General features: G+C 34.3%; 1 protein-coding gene across 1 annotated transcript in view; it reads right to left on the bottom strand.

The window, feature by feature from the left end:
* The window catches only part of LOC103262259 (dystrophin-like), a gene marked incomplete at its 5' end in the record, with an annotated part of 166,531 nt that overhangs the window by 30,971 nt on the left and 113,512 nt on the right, over positions 1 to 22,048 (bottom strand). The window contains 3 exons of the mRNA XM_008059882.2: positions 897 to 1,031; positions 8,377 to 8,559; positions 14,603 to 14,773. Coding sequence (XP_008058073.2) covers positions 897 to 1,031; positions 8,377 to 8,559; positions 14,603 to 14,773 — 489 coding nt within the window. The remainder of the gene's footprint in view (positions 1 to 896; positions 1,032 to 8,376; positions 8,560 to 14,602; positions 14,774 to 22,048) is intronic.

Raw genomic sequence — 22,048 nt, 5'->3', positions numbered from 1 at the left:
AGTATCATAAGGTTATTTAAACTTGAAGTTTTCCCAATTTCTTTTGGGGAAAGGAAGCTAAATTCCACAACATTCAAACATCAAGCCCTTAAGTTTCCTTGAATCTAAAGATCTACAAGTGGTTAGTATATCTTTCATTCTACTGCACCATATTCTAAGGAGGTTGTATCAAAGTATGATCGTTAATTATTTTTAACTGCAAAAACATAATGAGAAAAAAAGAAAAAGAAAAAAGATCAAGCCGGGCTTGATGGCTCAGTCTGTAATCCCGCGCCTTTGGGAGGCTGAGGTGAGTGGATTGCCTGAGCCCGCGGGTTCGAGACTCGCCTGGGCAGCGAGACTTCATCTCTACAATATATCAAGACATCAGCCAGGTGTGGTAGCACATGCCTATAATTCCGGCTACTCGGAAGGCTGAGGCGGAAGGATCGCTGGAGCCCAGCAGGTCGAGGCTGCGGTGGCCAGGAGCGGCCACTGCACTCCAGTCTGGGCAACCGAGTGAGACTCCACTCAAAAAAAAAAAAATTATTTTTTAAATAAGAAATAATGTCTCATGTTATCAATCAGTTTAACTGTACTCTACAGGAACAAAATTGTGCATTCAAACTGTCTTTGCAGATTTCCGGTAGATTTAAGAAGGTAAAATATCTATAGAACTTAGTGATATGACAAAAGGCAAATGTCCTCTGTGATAGTTTATTTAAATACTTTTTAAAACCTTGAGACCTGGAAGGTTCTTTGAGGGAATGAAGGTTTTGTCCAAAGTGCTAGTGCTGAGTGATACATAGTAGTAACTACATTCTCCTGCACAGTGTTCTTTGAATTTATTTTTATTTGATACTTGACCTCTTTCAATATTGCATATAAATTATCATTTAGTTTAATTCTCAACTTACATCTAGCACCTCAGAGATTTCCTCAGCACCAGCAGGAACATTTTCAGTGGTTTTAAGTTTGAATTCTACTTCATTGAGCCACTTGTTTGCCTTCTCCAAGTATGACAATAACTCATGCCAACATGCCCAAACTTCCTAAGAAAGAAATGGATATCACAGATTAGATATTATGCTAGAAGAGTGAATGAGACTTTGTCATTCCATTTTTAAACTTCTGAAAATATAACATTGTATTTTATATATTTTACCTTTCCTTTTCAGTAGATAATTTAAAAGTCAAATAGTCATTTTGATTATCTAATACCTCTATAATTACAAATAATTAAGGAAATATTTTATTCAATGAATAATGAATAAATTTAAGATCTAGTGGTTTACTATTTTAAATAAAAATATTCACCAACATTGCTGTCTGGTAAATAGAAAAATAAAGTCACATGTAAAAAGTGCATATATAAACCTACCTTCTCCACACATCAACTATTACCATGACCACCTCTTAACTTTATAATGTATAAATAATTTCACAGTTAAAATTAAACTGTGTATTTGACTATAGCTCTCTTTTGGCGAAACATTGTATTATATAATTTTTCCATGTAACTAAGAAAGCATATTTTTAATGAAAACCTAAGATTTAATTTAAGTGGCTAAATCTGTTTCCCTAAAAATGTACATTTATTGGATAGTTAGACTTTTAAAATTTTGTTTGCTATTATACATTTGTGGTGAACATCATGGATTCTTTTTCTACATTTCTTATTATGTCCTTGAAGTATTATCAAAAATATTACATCTATTTCAAAGGTTTGATTTTTAAGTGGTCTTGATGTATATAGTGAGACTTATTCATATATATATATATATATATATATATATATACATATACACTCATATATGAAAAAGCAAAACTTCTAAGATTGTTAGAAGAAAATTTGACCTTGGAATAGAGAAGAATATCTTAAATAAATCGTTTTGCAAAAAACTGACCATAAGAAAAGCGATGATTAAATTTGACTGCATTAAAATTAATGCCTTGTATTCCTCAAGACACCACAAAATGTTTTTAAAAATCTTCATAATTTAAAAAATCACCTTTATAATTAATGAATAAAATATGAAAAAATACCAAGTCAATTAAAAGGTAAACACATAACCCAATAGAAAATGAAAGGAAGACTTGAACCAGAATTTCAAGAAGCAATGTAGATGTACAATGAAGATGAATATATGTGTAACCTCATTAGTAACTAAGGGGATGTAAGCCAGGATTAAAATGATATGCCATGTTGAAAAATGAGATGTTTGACAGTTCCATGTATGAGAGAAGATAAACATCATCAAAAATTTTGTATTTATTGTTGGTGTGTGTATATACTAGAAAGACAATTTTGGAAAACAATTTGTCATTCTCAGTAAGGTAAACATTGACATATCTGACAATACAACGACTCTAACTTTTGCTATACATTCTCAAATAAACTGTTTTGCATGGATGACAAAGACAATAACAGGAATGATCACTTCAGCACTTTTTGGAAAAATCAAAACAGAAAAAAGAAAACAGCCATAATGTTCACCAGAAGGAAAATAGATAAATACGCTAAGTCACTTTTAAACAACGAATACAGAATTAGCAATGAAAAAATGTATCAGACTGAATAATAGATGAAACTCAAACACAAAAATGCTGGGCAAAAAAAGCAAACTAGGGAAAACTATATACTACAAGGGTACAAATTTTTTGAAATATTTAAAACAAATAAAACTGGACAATATATTGTTTTTGATTCATATGTGTATAATTATTCTTTAAAGCAAAGGAACAAGAAAGATAAGTTTCTAGACTGTGATTATGTCTGTCTGGTAAAAGCCAGAAAGATGACAGAAAGGATAAGAATATAAAACTGGTCATTTTCTACCAACTTTGAAATTGTAAGTATTGTGCAAATATATAAATACAGAGAATACAGTGGTGCAATCACCACCACCTGTTTCCACCTTCCCCTACCCCCACCAACTACCACCAAAAGTAAAGCCTAGAGAGGAAGCTTTATTTTAGAAGATGCTAAAAATCTGTCAAATTTGCCATATTTCTCCTTTGTTCATAGCCTTAAAAATGATGGAGGGTAGGATTCTATCTCTACCTGATGAAAAGTATCAGTGTAACCTGCCTTTTAAACATACCAAGCTTTTATAGTTGCTTGGTGTCTTATGTACAGTTTATCACAAAAAGTGAAATTAAGTATTTTGCTTTAAAGCGTGGTAGAAATCTTAAATCTGGGTCATTTCCAGCTCCTGCTGGACTACAGGCTGTCTGAATTCTGGGCAAAGATCCCAGTGGGAAAATATAAATATCTTCTTAAATACCCGAGGGTACCTTAGAGCTTTGAAGATAAGGGGACGCAATTGGTAATGTGTCTTATTAACTTTGGTGCAGATTGAAGTAATGAACTACCTTGCTGATTTAACCATCAGAATGGATAGCCTCTTCTGTCCTCAATGCATCTGAAGGACACAGCTGGAGAGGCTGAATGTACCAGCTTTACAGGTCACCTTTACAAAATAAAATATAGTCTTGAAGCCTGAATTGGAGCTAAAAGCCACTTAGAATAACTGTTAAGCTTAACAGTTTGGAACTTAAAATTATGTTGAAATCATAGAATTCAAAGTGGCTTTGAAGGAGAGTACAAATGAAAAAATAAACCTGTTTAAAATAGATGGGACTGATGAGGTAAAGCCCCTCCTCTATTTCAGTCATTTAAAAATGCTGATTAAGATATAAAAGAAACATTTTTTTGATTCATAGCTGATTTATAAAACATGTGTTAAAAACCTTGAATGTTGGGGAAAAAAAGAAAATGCAAGTAGAGAGAGAGAAACCAAGTTTAAAAAGATACTGGCATATCAGACAGGGAATGTGACATAAGAAGATGGAGTATTTGATACTAAATAGAAATGGAAAATGAGGCATTGGTTTTGCACATGCCAGGGAAATGGAAAGGAATAAAATGGTGGGTCATCCATCCTGGAAACAAGAAGTGGAAAATCCCTACCAATTGGAAAGGAGGGAATTAGCAAGGAAGCTGATATATAAATATTTGATTTTTGGTTGCAAAATAAAGATCCACCTATAAGAAATTGAATTTACTTTTATTTTTTTTTAATTTTAAAAGTGTGGGTTGCAATTCAGGGTTAGGTGTACAAAGGTGATTATGCAGGTACCCTTGTTGATGATGTGTGCCCTCTCTCCCCTAACAATTTCCCTCAACTGCCAATCCCTTTCTTATAGTATTATGATAATTGTTCAATTATCATAATACTATAAGAAATGAATTTTAATTTTATATCACACATAGAACAGAGCATAACATATTTAGGATATTGGTGGAGACAAATGCAAAGACTTATAAGGGCCCTCCAACAGTTCAGAGCAGAAGGGATTTCCAGGAAAGGCAATTTCTACTATAGGTGAGCACACAAACAAAAAACATAAACCATATAGGAAAGTCACTGCCATTAGAGGCAGTCATTAGATGCAACAAATGCCAGAACTCACACCTTATGACACAGAGATAACAGAACAATTTTAGAAAAATTTAAGGTAAATATGCCTAGCCTGGTCGTATTTAATGCCAGTAGAGTTTATTTTCTTGAGATTGGCAGATAGCATTCATACTTTCAAGTTTCTCATTCCTAAAAGGAATAGAAGATGGGCTCTTCTAGTGTCTGTAGGCTCTGAGTTGATATGTGGTGGGTAAATAAGACTTCAGGGAATCACTGAAGCATTGTTCAAAAAGATGTACTCTTCAAGGGCATGTGGTTTATGGTTATTGGCAAGATTCTGCTTGAAATTATTGTTAAATATTATAAGGTACCATGAATGCCTAGAAAATTTTGGGGAAGGGGTTAAAAGTTTATATGAATAAGGCCGATCTGTATTTCCAACAGCCAACACCAACTCTATAGAGAGCAAACCAGATCAGTGGCGATATCATATAGAAAAGGAAAAACAGCCTAGTCATTTCAGAAGTATGTAGGCATTAACAAAATGGAATAGCAATTATGGCCAACCAAGAAAAAAATATTCACATGAAAACGGTATTTCCCTTTTTATCTTCCCTTATTCCCAACATTAAAACTTCAGTATCCAGAAATTGTGTGAGAGGAGGGGACTGTACTGTAAAGCCACTTCTTCTCACTCTCACCTCTATATAGAGTTCTGAAGTCACAAAATTAATCTAAACTGGTGGATTATTCAAATAAAGTATGAGATCGAAATTTAAATTAGACAAAATTTTAATAACTAAGAGTGAATATAAAGTTATGAGATTAGGCAGAAATACTATTTAAAAAGCCAACTATCAGGCAAAAAGTAGAGTTTGAAATGGTTGGTTGTAGTTATTGGAAAAATAAAACTGTTTTGTATTTATTACTCAGTAACTTGAAGCTTCTCAATCAAGCAGACTGACTATGTTTAGATTATCTAACCAAAAGAAGAAATATAATTAATTACAAAAGAGCAGATGATCATAAAAATAATAAATTTGCAAAAGAACTAAATGAAGTCTTGAGAAGTAGAAAATATGGTACTTGAAAAAATATAAACATGCAAACACATATAAATAAATGTGTATACAGATAGAGAAGAGAATATTTATTGATTGAGGGTAAATTATGCCATAGGCAGTTGAAGAGATAATATGAGAACTTTCAGATAGATTTTGAAAAATTACTCAGATTCAAACAGATAAAAATATGAATGTATGGAATATTAAAGCAAGCCAATAATTAGAATATAGGATGAGATTGTCTTCATATATCTAATAAAAGTTTCCTCCAGGAAAAAAAAATGGAGAGATTATAAAAAAGATAATTTTCACAAAGATAATGAAGAACCACTAAAGAAAGAAATAATTTATCTGTTCTCATTAATACACCAGGTGACAAAGTATAAATGAAATCAAGTTTACACATAGACAAAATAGAGAAACATTAAAGACCATTGAAGACAGAGAAAATTAAAAGGAACAGAGAAAAATATAAAGGAACAATAATTTAACAGCAGCTTTTTTAAGAGCAAGAAATTTCAGAAGACAAAGGAGTAAGAGTTTCAGTGTTGTGAAAAATAACTGTCCCTATATAATTAGATTCTCAAGTAGGCATTATCCAATACTCAGAGCAAAATAAAGGCATTTTTCAATCATGCAAAATATGAGCTCATCTGCAAATCACATTCAATGAAAGAGCAACAAGGAAATTGAACACAGAAGGAAAAGGAAGAAAAGCAAAATTGGTCATAGAAATTGGTAAAATAGCATTGGAAAATCCAAATAAATATTATATAAAATAATTACAACACTAGTAGCAGCAGCAATGGTATTTTTAATTTGGGAGAAAAAGTATGGTGCACATGAAATGCCAGGCAACAATAATATGGAAAGAATCAGACAAGGATGAGATAAATTCAGAGTTAATCCATGCAAGTATTTCTGCCATATTATTGTTACAGAGGTGTGTAGAAACAACTATATTGCTGAATTTTGTTAGTTAATATATGCATGATAATAATGAAATATACCATTAAGATAAAGTATATATTTCAAACCAGTGAGGAAAAAATAAAACAGAAATAAATAACTTGATTTCAATACCAATAGAAAATATTAGAAGTGTCATTATAGATGAGTGGAAAATTGAAGAAAAAAATCAATAAATGGTTCTGAAAATTTTGTTATTAATATGAAAATAAAAGATCACTTTCGAATGTGCACTTCAAAATACATTTTTGATGGATCACAGAGTATCAATTAAATGAATAACATGAATAATAATACGAAGGAATAACATTTATGTAAAGACATTAAGAATAAAAATAAAAAAAATATTTAGGTGTTTTATTGAAATATTTTTAGAAAACAATTTTCTGGATACAAAAATTCTCTCCCTCATGTATCATGATAGTGAAGTGGTTGTACCATCACATCTCTTCCCTTTTCTTTCTTTTATTTTTCTACAGAAAACAAAGCACTGATACATAAAAAGTGCCTTTATATTTTCAGAAACTAAGAGTTTCTGGCATATAGAAGGGACTTGCCAAGTGTTTGAGGAATGAATTTCTATTAAAATTAACAAGAATCGGTAAATAAAGAAGATGTTAGAACTGATCAAAGAGAAACTTATAGAATGTATTTTGTAACGAGAAAATTATCATAAATATCTGGGGTAGTTTAGGTAAAAATACATTTTAAAATATTTTAAAAGGTCTACTTTACTGGTCTGAATAGTATCTGCCTTTAAATATCAAATATTCAATAAATGAAGCTAATTAAACAATAATGTTCTTGAAAATATGGGGCATCTGAATTCTTTACCAACTATATTCACAAAGATAGCTCAGTCTTTGTGGGGGAAGGGGACTTAATTTAAAGCCCAACTCAAATTCAGCATGGTAGTGAATATAGTTTGTGCTCCTTGGCATAGTATTTTCTTTTCTTTTCTTTTTTTTTTTTTTGAGTTGGAGTCTCACTCTGTCGCCCAGACTGGAGTGCAGTGGCCGCTCCCGGCCACCGCAGCCTCGACCTGCTGGGCTCCGGCGATCCTTCCGCCTCCGCCTTCCGAGTAGCCGGAATTACAGGCGCGCGCTACCACGCCCGGCTGATTTTTTGATTTATTGTAGAGATGAGGTCTCGCCTGCCCAGGCGGGTCTCGAACCCGCGGGCTCAGGCAATCCATTCACCTCAGCCTCCCAAAGGCGCGGCATTACAGGCTGAGCCACTGAACCTGACTGGCATAGTATTTTCACAAGGAGGATCACAATTTATTTTTGAGGCAATTACATAGTATTTATTGGAGGCATCTGAAATCTTTATATTCAGATAAGCATAAGCTAGACTGTAAGGAATATGGGGAAAATAAAGCAAGGCTGGTGACAATGAATAAACATAATGTAAAAGGTCAAAAAAGAAAAAAAAAAAAGAGCTGATTGGGCAACACGACTTCCAAAAAAAAACCTACAGGGCGCAGCCATTATTAAGAGTAATTACAATGTAAATGTACTTCTCCACACAGAATACTTTCCCAGCAAGATACTTCAGTAAGTTTATGTACATTAAAATATATGAAAATAACACAGACCGATGTCTGTAAATCTAGAGAAAATATATGTTTAGGATTTCTGTGACCTAATAATAATAGTAGTAGTGATAAGAAGAATTAGCAGCTAAGTACTTTAAATAGAATAACTTATTTAATTTTCTCAACAACTCTATAAATCAGTTATTATTTTTATGTTCATTTTACAAATTGGAAACAGGCTTATACAAGTTAAGCAACTGGTTTAAAGTCATACAACTTATAAGAACATGAGTGAGAAATTCAAGCCCAAGTAGTTTTACACTAGAATACTGGTTTAAGAATATATTTCACGTATGGCCATACATTGACATGTAATTGATAAAGAACAAGAAAACCAACTAACTTCCAAAGTCTTGCATTTCCCATTCAGCCTAGTGCAGAGCCACTGATAATTTGTGGTTAGTGTGTCAAGTTCCTTTTTTAAGGCTTCTTGTGCTACAGGTGGGGCTTGAGCAATGACACTATTTACGGACTCAGTAAGTAGTTTCACTTTTGCTTCTTTTTGCTGGGCTTCTTCTTTGGCTCTCTGAAAACAAAACAAACAACAACAACAAAAAAGCTCTCTTAATAGTAAGGCAACGACTTTACTTCCACAATGCATTCCTATGTATCATATATTTTCTTCCTCACAGCAAACAACCCTGTTAGGAAAAGATTAGCAAAATAAATCCAATACTTACTCTAATCTCTTCCATCAATTTAGGTTTAGTTGGAAATTTGGAAGAAAAACATTATAATAAGAATATAATAGCTCTTTAATAAGAATAGATTGGGAAGTACTCTGTATGTGAGTGTGGATTTGTGGCCAAATATGTATATTGCTATATAAATACAGTTTGAAAAAGGCAAGAAACAAATATTTCAATACTAGCCAGGTTCAAAAATATTTATCAGTCTAGAATGTAAATCATTTATAAATTACTCAGGTGAATGAATGTTAAAACCAGCACAAATATCATTAATCAAATGAAAAGATACCTAACATAGAAAGTTCCTCTTAATGCTGTACTTGGGAGTATATTGGGATGAAAGAAAGTTTTCTGTAGTTATTGAAAACACACAAGAAAAAGAGAAAGTAAAAAGTAGCTCCTTGTATCAGGAACTGGCCTGACATTCACAGTTATGCCTTGGTCTTCTGTGGAAAATAAACCCAAACTTTACCTGTATAATGACCATTTATGTACCTAACTCTGAATTGTACCCACATCTTTAAAATAAATATAAAAAAATAAAGAAATTAAACTATTTTACAGAATTTCAGCATTAAACAATGCAACTTTGTTACCATGATGGATCAAAATCATAACAAGTTCACTCCATAATCATGTCTGAATACAGACAGAAACATCATCATTACCCAAACCACAAAATATCAAATACTCCTTTATCCTGGTTAATATGGATTAATACTGTTTCTTTAACCTTTACATTTTCTGCCTCACTCCAGTCTCTCCTTCTAGACAAGATAAAACACCTTATCATAGAGCTGTCCTTACTCATTGAAGACAAGCAACTTAAGGCAAAGCTCTTAAATCCTTCCTTAAATCCTTTAACAGAAACCCAAATTCTGTTTTTTCCCCTACTCATACACCCCATCGTTCCCTAGTTGTGCATTTCCCATCACTGCAAAAAAGCAATAAACCCATCTTGTGCAACTATCGGACTCTAGGAGAGTTGCGGTGGTCTTTGGATGGAGGACATGTGGACTCCTTAACTTATAAGGTGTGCATGTATTTTAGACACACACACACACACACACACACACACACACACACACACACACATTTCACGTATGTGAGTGTGAGAGAGAGAGAGTGAGAGAGAGAGAGAGAGAGAGAGAGAGAGAGAGAGAGAGAGAGAGAGAGAGAGAGAGAATCTATGTATCTATAGTTTAGGTTTCTTCAGGAGCCAACCATGACATAAGCTTTCAAACACACATAATTTATGTGCATTTACTATGTGAAGGAAATACTGGTAGCAGAATGGGGAACTGAAAAGGAATGGGAAGAAAGATCATACCGGTATATTTATTAAGCCCAGAAACCGCTGTTGGTGACTGTAGTTTAATCTGTTAGAAAGTCCTAGGAAACACAACTTGGAGTTATTCCATTCAGGGTTGAGGAAACTGCCGTATTATTTATACATGTCTCCCATCATTAGTTGAAGGCTATTGGGGGAAATGTTAATTTCCTAGTACTTGCAGCCTATCATACAAGTGAAATTCAGTGGCCACAGGAAGCACTCAGGTAAAGAAGTGTAGTTTCTGGCAGGTGGAAGTTGGGTCCCTATACAATGGAATGGTGAAATTAGGGGTACTTGGGCAGGATAGGGACAAGGTCCTCTGTAAAATGCCTTTATAATCATCAACGTAATCACCTTGCTCCTTTGGATTTGGTCCCACAGTTCCTTAAAAGTATGCAGTATGACGGAAAATGTAAATTGCTTTGACTGTACGATGTTTGCCTTCACTGCTTTTAACTCCATTGATTGTAAATTTTAGTTCAATATTCTAAATAAATGAGTTATTTGGCATTTCTGAGCATGGAGTTTGTTAATGCACAAATCATATTTTGACTAGTAACTACAGAGTTATCAACAACTTCAACAACCATTCATCACATTATGTGCTGCAGTGTGCTATGCCTCTCATTTCATATGTGCTACTTTATTGGATCTTTAAAAAACCTTCTGAGATGTCTTTTGTTATTTCTGTATTAGAAGTCAGAAAACTGAGGTTTGGAGAGTTTTAGTAAATCATCCTGAGAGTTATTTCTTTTCTCTGTCATGATTTCTGTTAGTTTAGTCTCAAATTCTCCATGAGATGAGGAAGAAACATTTGCAGTGGATCTAATGAATGAAACTACAATTTATATTTGTTATAAAAATACCACGAAACTATCTACAGATGCAGAACATAAAATACTTCTTTTTTTTAGTTTTAGAGTTCATATACTCTTATTTTTAAAAGACACTTGAGTGTTAAAAAAGGTTCAGGGAAGAAAGAGCCAAATATATTAACCAATATAGATATGAGAAAAGGAGATTATGATGCATTTCTCTACTGTGAGAAAAGGTAGAAAGCTAACTGGTAGAGTTTAGAAATAATCCTTATAAAAATGGTAGCTTGCGTTTCATCTGTTTGCATGAATCTAACCATGATATGCTCAGACATATTTCATTGCCAATATCTCGGATCATTGGTTCTCAAAGTATGCTTCCTTGGAACCACTCCGGAACTTTCTCTCTGGCATCACCAGGAATTTGTTAAAAATGAAAAATTTCAGGCATTACTCTGGACTCACTGAATCAGAAATTCTGGGATTGGGGCTCAGAAGTTTGTGTATTAAATGAGTCTGCCAGATGATTCTAATGTCCATTCAAGTGTGGGAATCACTGCTCTGGTGATTACACAAATGTATTTGTGTATCTCCTATTCTCAGTGTATGTTTAAGTTTTGTAAAGCAATAGTACTAAAAGTACAATGTCATAACAAATAAAAAAGAAAGAAAAGTGGTTAAATATAAAATTCCAGAGGGTTTTTAAAAGAGATTTAGTATAAAGTTTTATTATATTGTTATTTTTAATCTCCAAAAGAGTTTTAAAGTCAGGTGTTGTTTATCAAACACTCTCCTTGGTTCTTTTGTGTCAACAAAAAGTTTTGTTTACGGGGGAAGGAAGTATTTTTTAAAAGCACTGTCATCTTCAAGTAAAACACAGAAAAGAAAAAAAAGACACACAAGGAAGAGAGTCAAAGTAGGTCTGAGGTCTGCTAGTAACTTCTAATAAAGATAAATTTGCTATCGAGATGAGCACAGGTAAAGTCTGAACAAGGCACTATCACTACTTTCTAGGTAGTGAAATGGACCTAAAGAGACTATCTTGACTGGCTGGCAGGAATCTAAAGAAATGGAATCTTCCTGCCAAATCCCTTAGTTGCTGTAGCCAGAGGCTTCCTGAGCTTTTAATATTTTCAATATCGCTACAACAGTGCACTGATTTTGTGGCTATACCAATTGTTTAAACATGTAAATCAATGTGGACACATTTTTTGGACAACTCATTTTAGGAATTGTTTTCAAAATTTTAAGATTTGAGACAGTCTACTTTCAGCACGGGAAAATAAAGGATCTGACCGGGTGGTTGACCAGGTAGGTAAACTGTTCAAGGAGAGAAGGAAGAGGGTCAAATAGGGACTGAACCAAACAAAACAACCCAGGCAGAAACAGAGCAGCAAGCATGAACTGACTGCAGATTCCCTATTTAAGGTAATAGTGGCTATATAGTATTAGAAGAGGTGTTGAGAACAGATGACAAAGGAATTGAAAGACAAGGGGGAAGGCCACATGCATGGCACACAATTCATATAACAGAACACAATAACTTAGAATGAAATGGGATAGGATAAAATATCTTCAATCCTGTGGGTTCTGCCAAAAGTGAAGCCTTTGACTGTGATATGGCTAAATTATTCAACCTATCTGGTTATTTCAGTTTTCTGATCAAAATGAAGTACGGACTATGTTACTTCCAAAGTACCATCTAGCTCTCTCATTCTGATATAATTTTCTACATGGAGACCTCCTTGCAGTCTAATTTAAAATCATTACAGTCCTTAGTTTTAAACTTTTTAATGGCTTTTCCATTTCACTTAGAATAAAACCTCCTATGATAGCAACAAAACTTCTATGTTAACAAACATCTGCCCCCCCTCTCAAACTCATCTCAGGTCATTTACTTTATTTTACTCCCTTCAGGCAGACAGGCCTCTTTCTCTTCCCTGTTAGCCTTAGGATTTTTGCAGGAGGTATTCCCTCTGATTAGAATGTGCCTCCATAAGATTTTTTTTTTAAACGGTTGCCTTTTCTTATGATTCAGAACTTTCAGATTAAATATAATTTATCACAAATGTCCTTTAATTCAAGTTTTTCTAAAATAGCCTCCCCCTACTTCCAAACTCTGCTCGACCACTAATCCTTCTCTATTCCACAATCTAGGTTTACTTTTTAGGCAAATTATTATGATCATAAATTAATCTACTTCTCCATTCATTGCCTGCTCCTCACCACCACAAAAATATAAATTTCAAGAAGGCAGTGGTTTTGCTCACTATTATATTGAATATCTAGAAGGGTGTTTGGCACATAGTAAGCATGCAATACATCTATTTAATGAATGAATGAATGAATGATATATGGTATTGCTAGATTAGAATGAATTTGTACTATTGAATATTCCAAAAACTATCACTGTTTACACAAATTATATTTCTTTATAGGATTTTTCATTGATATATAATTAGGTACACATTTATTTGGTACATTTGATATCTAATTTATACGTTTGACTAAAACCACATAAGAGATTCGATGTTTAAAGATCTGAGTGTTTATGTGAATTACTTTCTGCTATTAACTATAATATTCCTGAATTATCATGTAAATTATATAATGAAGCATATCTAATTAAAAGTTTACAATGCAGCAATGATGATGATAATTATATTAGTAATATTGAGTTAGAGGCATTTACTTTGTGCCAGGCAATGCATTAGAACTTTCATATTTTAACTGCCTAATAATTCTGAAAAGCAGGTATTCGTATATCCAGTTAACAAATGAGGGAATTGAGGCTCAGTGAGTTTATGTAACTCACCCAGAGTTGCACAGTTGGCAAAGGGCCAAATTAAGTTTTAAACCCAAGCATCTAGCTCCACAATGATTTTGCTATTATAATCCTAAAACCAAACAAATATCTGCATTACTAATATTTCATATAGGTTAGTGTAGTTAGGCTATATGTTACTGCTAGTAAATAAAAGTAAAAGTTATCATTATAGCTAGAAACTACTGAGTGCCAATTCTGAGGTAGGCAATTTATTTCCACGTAAATTTCAATTCTCAGTTCATATATTAAGTTAAGAACTGTGATGATATAAATGTGATAAAATAGAGGATTCCGATTACTACTGAGCTGCCCAAGGCCACATTAAAATGCCACTGTGTAGATTCAACTCCAGGCATCACTTCCAAGTACATACTAAACAACAGTTTTCTTAGTCCTAAGACAATGGTCTTTTTTTTTTTTGTCCTATTGTTTCAAGAGAAGTGCACATAAACTGTCCTTTTTATTTATGTTACAGGCCACCAGTTAAAATATTATTACTTCCAAATTAAAAGGAACCTCATTAAACTACTAAATTAACATAGCCTGTTGACGACATCATAGATTGTCTTTTCAAGAATACGTTCTTACAATTTCAACTTAAATTTGCATCAGCTAGAAAAAGCTAATGTGATCAGTTGATTCTACTTTCTTAATACTACATGAGTTCAAGGGAGTAATGCTTCAAACTGTGATCGTCAGTATATATATTTTGACCACACTGCATTAAAATTAGTAAACAGTTTAAGATTTTAATAATGTATAAGTTTGAAGTTAAATTAATTAAAAATGAACCTCTACTATTAAACCCAGAAAAGAGCAGACTGTGCAGAACCATAATCTCAAGCAACACTATTACACTTCTTTCCTTTTCTTTTTCTTTGCTATGTTTTAGTTGGTTATTTTACCTTCATCTCTTCAACTGCTGCCTGTAATTCATCTGGAGTTTTATATTCAAAATCTCTCTCCAGATATTCCTCTTCAGCTTGTGTCATCCATTCATGCATTTCTGATAGATCTTTCTGAAGACTTACAGTTTTATCCAAACCTCCCTTCAAGGCTTCTTTTCTGGCATAGACCTTTCATAAAACAAATAAGCAAAATATGATTATCGATGATGATAAAACGTTACCATTATATAATTATTGAGCAAACTTTAAATAATAGAAAATTTAGATAGTAAAGACAAAGCAAGAAGTCAAATACTCAGAGGAATAAGAAAAATAACTCATGAGCACTGTATACACTTAATTTTACATAAATGTGAAAATAAAGTATAATTATTTACTTGGCATATTTAATAAACTTAACAGATTGCTCCATGATAATAATTTAGTTGTTTTATGTGACAATGCTTTTCTGCAAATAGGGAAAAATAGTAATTTCTAAAAATTTTATTTTATCTTTTTTACTTTCAAGATGTGGGGTACAATTCAGGATTAGTTATGCAAGTGGTTATTGTACAGGTAAAGTTTGGGCCTACTGTGGTCTCCACTTCACTTGGTTTGAGATCAGGTACCTTCATTAATGTTATATGTCCCCATTTCTCTGGCAGTATCCAGCTACTGTCAATTCTTTCTTATAGTATTATGGTAAATGTTCAGGGTGAAAAATAGTATTTAAAAATAATACGTTTCAGTTGGAAAAGTATTCTTATTGCACGCTTAGCAGTAGTCGTTCTTTGTGCACTTGGTACTATTATGATTTCAAATATCCTAAGCAGTTACTAATCATATATCTAGAGAAAACTCTTACACATAAAAAATTAAAAATGCAGTCGGGCTCGGTGGCTCAGCCTGCAATCCCGTGCCTTTGGGAGGCTGAGGTGAGTGGATTGCCTGAGCCCGCGGGTTCGAGACCTGTCTGGGCAGTGAGACCTCCTCTCTACAATAAATCAAAAATCAGCTGGGCATGGTAGTGAGCGCCTGTAATTCCGGCTACTCAAAAGGCTGAGGTGGAAGGATCGCCGGAGTCCAGCAGGTCGAGGCTGCAGTGACTGGAAGCGGCCACTGCACTCCAGTCTGGGCGACAGAGTAAGACTCCAACTCAAAAAAAAAAAAAAAAAAAAAGAAAGACAGATAATTACATCATCAGGTAATTTACAAAAGTAAAATAATATATGCCATATATATGTAAAGGATGCTCAAATATCATTTAAAGTTAACTGATAGTAAATTAACGTGAGTTATTGCATTTTTCCATGAAAGATAGGCAAAGAAAAAAATTCAGTGAAGATGTCCAGGTTGAGCAGGGATGAGGAGAAACAAGTTTTTTACCTGTTGAGGGAAATAGTCTACATAGTAAAGTCTTTTAGCTAGTAAGGTGGCAAAAAATATTTAAAATGTTAATGTTCATGAATCTGAGTCTTCTCTTTCATTTTGATGGTGAATGATATCAACCTAAGTGTACAATTTTGAGCTTACAGTGCTCAATTAAGCTTTAACAACAGCAGTATACTGGAAACAAATTCAAAAGTGCTTCATGGAGGATTTAATAATACATTATGATATGTGCATACCATGGGTGACTGTGTATGATCAATACATTTGCATTGAAATGAAAAGTTGCTCAATACATAAGTTTACGTTTAAAATACAAATTGCCAAACAGTGCATGTGTACGGAATGATTTTTAAACCCTCATACATTTCTGAAATACTGGCATTCTCCAGTGGAATTAATTATTCATTAATGAGCAAAATAGCAAAAATTTAAAACATCTAAAAGAAAGCCCTATATGACAATGGATTGTTAAAAACACCTTGTAGCATTACAGTGATTATATATATAATTGTCACATTTACTTTAAAATATAACTGTACTTAAAAAGTTACTATTCTCTTTGGCTTTGAACAACATTCTAGGGGTGAGTGAAAGTCCGTCTGAGGGTAGACTCAGGATCCAGCACGTGGGGCTCCCCTGTAGAGGTGGCCGCAATCCACCATGCCATGAGATCAGAGTTCCTAGTGAACAGGATCATCTGCTGTCCTCGGAGGTCTCTTGGGAGGAGGCAGCAGAGATCAGCAGCTCCTCAGCACCTGGCACCTGGCCCATTCCACCACCTGCAGCAGTGGGCAGGGCACTATCAGTGGGAACTGTGGAGAGGACGCTTCTCGGTGGCTCAGCCTGTAATCCCAGCACTTTGGGAGACTGAGGTGAGTGAATTGCCAGAGCCCGCGGGTTTGTGACCCGCCTGGGCAACTTGGCGAGACCTCATCTCTACAATAAGTCAAAAATTAGCCAGGCATGGTAGCACGTGCCTGTAGTTCCAGGTACTTGGAAGACTGAGGTGGAAGGATAGTCGGAGCCCAGCAGGTCGAGGCTGTGGTGACTGGGAGTGGCCACTGCACTCCAGTCTGGGTGACAGAGTGAGACTCCAACTCAAGAAACCTCCCCAAAACCAAAAATAAAAAAACAATACCCATTAAATTACCAACATCGTTCTTCTCAGACCTGGAAATGACAATACAGACATCCATATGATGACATAAAAGACCACGAATAGCCAAAACAATTCTTAGCAAAAGAAACAAAGTGGAGTTCAAACTCTACTATAAAGCATCAATACTCAAAACAGCTTGGTATAAGAACAGGCATATAGACCAATGGAACAGCATAGAGACTCTGGAAGCAAAACCTCATCTCAACCAACTCATCTTTGACACAGCCTCCATCAACAATCACTGGGGAGAGGAGAAGCTACTCAGTAAATGGTGATGGGAAAACTGGCTGACCACATGCAGGAGACTGAATCAGGACCCCTACCTATCACCATAAACAAAAATCAACTTTAAAGGGATCAAAGACCTAAATGTAAAAACTCAAACTGTAAGAATCCTAGAAGAAAACAAAGGAAAAACCCTTACAGAAAGTAGAATAGGCAACCAATTCCTTATCAACTCTCCAAAAGTGAATGCCATAAAATTTAAGATAAATAAATGGGACCTCATCAAACCAAAAAGCTTCTGCAAATCAAAAGTAATGATCAAGAAAGTGGGGAGACAGCCCACAAAATGGGAAAAAAAATATTTGCCAACTGTAAATGTGACAAAGTCCTAACAACCAATCTATGAGAAACTCAAACGTGCTGAAAGGAGAAAAAAAATCCTATTAAAAAAAAAATGAGCCAAAGATATGAATAGACACTTCTCAGAAGAAGACATGCGATCAGCCTACAGATACATGAAAAAATGCTCAGCCTCACTTATCATCAAAGAAATGCAAATTAAAACCATACTGAGATAACCACCTAACTCCAGTCAGGATGCCAGCCATCATCAATAACTCAAAGAAACACACAAAACAAAACAAAACAAAAAACAGATGCTGGAGAGGTTGTGGGAAAAAGGGAACACTTCTGCACTGTTAATGAGAGTGTAAACTAGTATAACCTCTATGGAAAATAGGGTGGTGATTTCTAAAAGATCCAAAAATCAACCTCCCGTATGATCCAGCAATCCCCCTTCTGGGAATATACCCGGAGGAACTCAAATCACTGTATAAAAAGGATAGCTACATACGCATGTTTATTGCAGCATTATTCACACTAGCAAAAACGTGGAACTAACCATGCTGCCCATTGAAAGTGGACTGGAAAAAGAAAATGTGGTAAGTTTACATGATGGCCTATTATGCAGCCATAAAGAAAAGCAAAATTATGAACTTCGCAGCAAGTTGGATAGAATTAGAGTCTATAATACTCAGTGAACAATTACAGAAACAAAGATCTGAGTACTACAGGTACTCATTCATAAATAGAACCTGAACATTTATCATAATGCTGTAAGAAAGGGATTGGCAGTAGCAGGACATTGCCGGGGAGGAAGTGGGGGGCACATAACATCAGTAAGGGTACCAAACTTTACCTGTATAATGACCACTTATGTACCTAACCCTGAATTGTTTTAAAATTTTAAAAAAGCATTTTATATTTTAAATAGGAAACTGTAATTGCAAAGTTTTAATATATAATGCATAGTTTTAGTAAAATTAAGTTTTGGTGGTGCTTTAACCAATATTAAATATGTATAGAACCACCATTAATTTTCTATATAATTTATAATCATAATCAAACCAAATATAATGCATTTACTTAACTAGGTAAATGTAATATCTAATCCATTAAAATATAAGTAAATGTTTCACTCATACATCTAGAAAAACATCTCTAATAATTATACTAGCAAAGGTATAAATGTCATTTTGCATAGTCAATGAGCCTAAAATAAGCTTAAGAAAACATGCTGTTAAATTTCTACTTAGATACTCTGCTCTGCTATAATCTTTTAAGGTAGTTGGCAAAGCTACAAAACATTAGAGAGACTTAAGAACTTAGCTCATAATTGTAGTAAAGTCATATATAGTTGCATATCATTATATACAATTTAACCAGACAAAAAGGGATCAGAAGTACTTTTTTTTTTTTTAAGGGAAGGAAAGCTAGAAGTTTCCTGAGAGGATAGAACTATATTAGAATGAACATCAGCTTTGGAATCTGAATACCTGGATTCAATTCCCAGCAAACTAGGTAAATCCTAAACTATCATTTAATTTTTCTTTATCTCAGCGTCACAACTTACTTAAAGGTTTGACCAGATGATTTCCAAAGCCTTTTTTTAAGTTTAACACTCTACAGCTTTATGACTGATCAAAGAGAGAAGGAGATGAAATTTTTGTGGCTTAATGTTAGAAGGATTTCTTTAAAAATGTTTTGGTTAGAATGACAATTTTCCTTACCTTTATCACACAAGTGATTCAAGCATGCTTGCCTGAAGCTACCCAATCTACCCCAGAGTTTCAGTTGATTACATTGCCTTATCACAATAGATAAAATAGAAAGTTCTTTATGTTTCCTGTTCTAGAACTGGTAAATCTAACATTTAGCATTGCCCTCACCGCCATTCTTAAATCTCTAATCTCAGGGCAAGAGGTCTTGTCCAAAGTCAATGAGTCCTGTTCAGAGCTAACTCTTGAAAGTCAGCCCCTTCCCACCTACTATACAATTTCTTCAACTCCTTTTCTTGTTTTTTTAAGTCATCCTATAAATATGTTTTAGACTCTACCATAGTGACTAAACAGTTAAAACTTTCATCTTGACACAACTCTGCACAGTTAATTATTTTTATGTGCAGTCTACAGCTTTCTCTGTTTTCTGACCTCTCAATTATTCACTAACTACAATTCATCTTCTGCTTTCATCACTGCCCTGATTCCTCCTACTAAGACCATCAGAAATTTACTAATTCTAAATCTAATTACACTTTCTAAACCATATCTTACCCTCCCTCTCTATAATTTACAATTTATGTTTCTGTAGCATTTGAGTCTCATAATTATATCTGGCTCTTTGAAACTCCTTACTTTCTTAACATTACAGTTCCTGGGTCACTTTTTATACTCATTGTTTTATTTTCTCGGTTGTTTTTAGCTTTGTTTTGCTTGCTGAAACTTAAATATTATTTATCAAAGTTCTGTTGCTAGTCTTCTCCTATCATTCTATTATCTATTTTAAGAGAAATTTCTTATTTAATTTATTTCTCACATATGACGTTACTTTTCAGTCCTTATTGTCAACTGAATGTTTATATCTGGGTGGTCAATAGATATGATGACTCAGTATGACTTTATTTTCTCCCAAATCTGTTTCTATAACTGTATTCCTAATATACATTCATAATTACCAGCACACCATTGATAACGGAGTATGTTTAAATCCTTCCTTTAGAAATATCCCATAGACCATTACACAAGCTTAGATTTAGGGAGTGCCTTGGGGAGTTACCAAAAGGTTTTAAGTAGAGGAGTCATACAACCTGACATATTTTAAAAGGAGAATTCTGGCTGCTGTGTTGAAAATAAACCCTGTGGGTTGGAGCAAAGGTGAAAATAGGAAGACTAGTTAGGAGTTCGCTGCAATGATCTAGGAAGAGAAAATGGTTACTTCATACAGAATGAGAAAAGCATGGTGAGAACATTGCATCCTAGACATTTTGAAGGTAGAAACAATAGCATTGGCTGATAGGCTTATGTTTGGATGTGAGAGAAATATAGGAGACCAAAAGGTCTCAAGAGTTTTGTCTTGGATAACTGGAAGAATGAAGTTGTTGATTGTTGTGACAGGAAAACTACTAAGGTAATAGGTATTTCTGGAATTTTGTATGGGTATGTTAGGTTCCTTATGTCTATTATTCACTCATGTGGAAGTTCTGGGTGGGCAGATGGTTATGAGCGGTCAGATGGGATCTGAGTGGGCAGATAGGATTCAGGAAAAAAGGTCCAGATGTTAACAAAAATTGTGGAAGGAAAAGCTTACAGATTACATTTAAGACCATAGGGCTGGATGAGTTAATTTATAGAATGAGTGGTGGTAAAGAGAAGAGGTTCCAGGACTGAGTTCTAAAACACTTCCAAATTTAGCAGTCGGCAATGGAACCACCAAGGATAAGAGAGTAAATGGGAAACTGAAGGCAAACTAGAAGAGAACTAAGAAAGAATGATGATACAGATGCCAATTGAATGAAGACAAGGACTGAACGTTGGATTTAGTGATATGAATTCACTGGTGACCCTCGAAAAATTTACATAAATAGAGTAGTGAGGATGACAGTTTTAATTAGATGGGATTTAAGAGAAAATACAAAAAGTAGAATGGAAAGAAAGAGATTCTGTGAAGGGGAAAAGAACTGGAAAGGTGGCCAAAGAGATAGTAGGGCCAGAGGAAGAAGCCTTTTATATGACATCATATTTCTCTGCTGATGGCAATGATTTAGTAAGGGGGAAATGTAAAAGTTAGGGGCCTGTTCAATAGCTGGAGTAACATCCTTGTGTACAAGAGTGAAAGAGATCTAGTACATAAGTGGAAAAGCTTGCGTTAGAAACATAGAAATGTCATGGGTTTAAAAAAAAGGGGAGGGGGGAGTACAGTCCATGAACATATATGCAGGTTCCTGGGAGTACTGTAACTTCTTTCTGATTTCTTTTTTTTTTCCCCAGTGAACATTGACGCTAATTTATTGGCATAGGGTAAGAAGGGAAGAGGAACTGTTAGAATGCGAGGCAAGATATCTGTGGATGACTGTTCCCAAAAAGTATATTGAGTGAGAAAAATAAAATCATCTGCAAGTTGTCCAAAAGACATCCACTTGATCTCTAAATCCCACGTTTAATGATAACTAGTTTATAAATATAAACTGTATCATAAATTTATAGTCTCTAATATTTGAAATATATGAGGATCCCCCAAAACAGAATTTATTTATAAAAAATTGTGTATTTTCAGCCAGGCTCAGTGGCTCAGCCTGTAATCCCGTGCCTTTGGGAGGCTGAGGTGAGTGGATTGCCTGAGCCCGCGGGTTC

This window comes from Carlito syrichta, unplaced genomic scaffold (genome assembly GCF_000164805.1).
Source record: "Carlito syrichta isolate Samal-C Ts95f unplaced genomic scaffold, Tarsius_syrichta-2.0.1 Scaffold304416, whole genome shotgun sequence".
NCBI classification, from domain to species: domain Eukaryota; kingdom Metazoa; phylum Chordata; class Mammalia; order Primates; family Tarsiidae; genus Carlito; species Carlito syrichta.
Note: the sequence above shows the minus strand (reverse complement) of the source record. Positions and strands in the feature narration are given on the sequence as shown.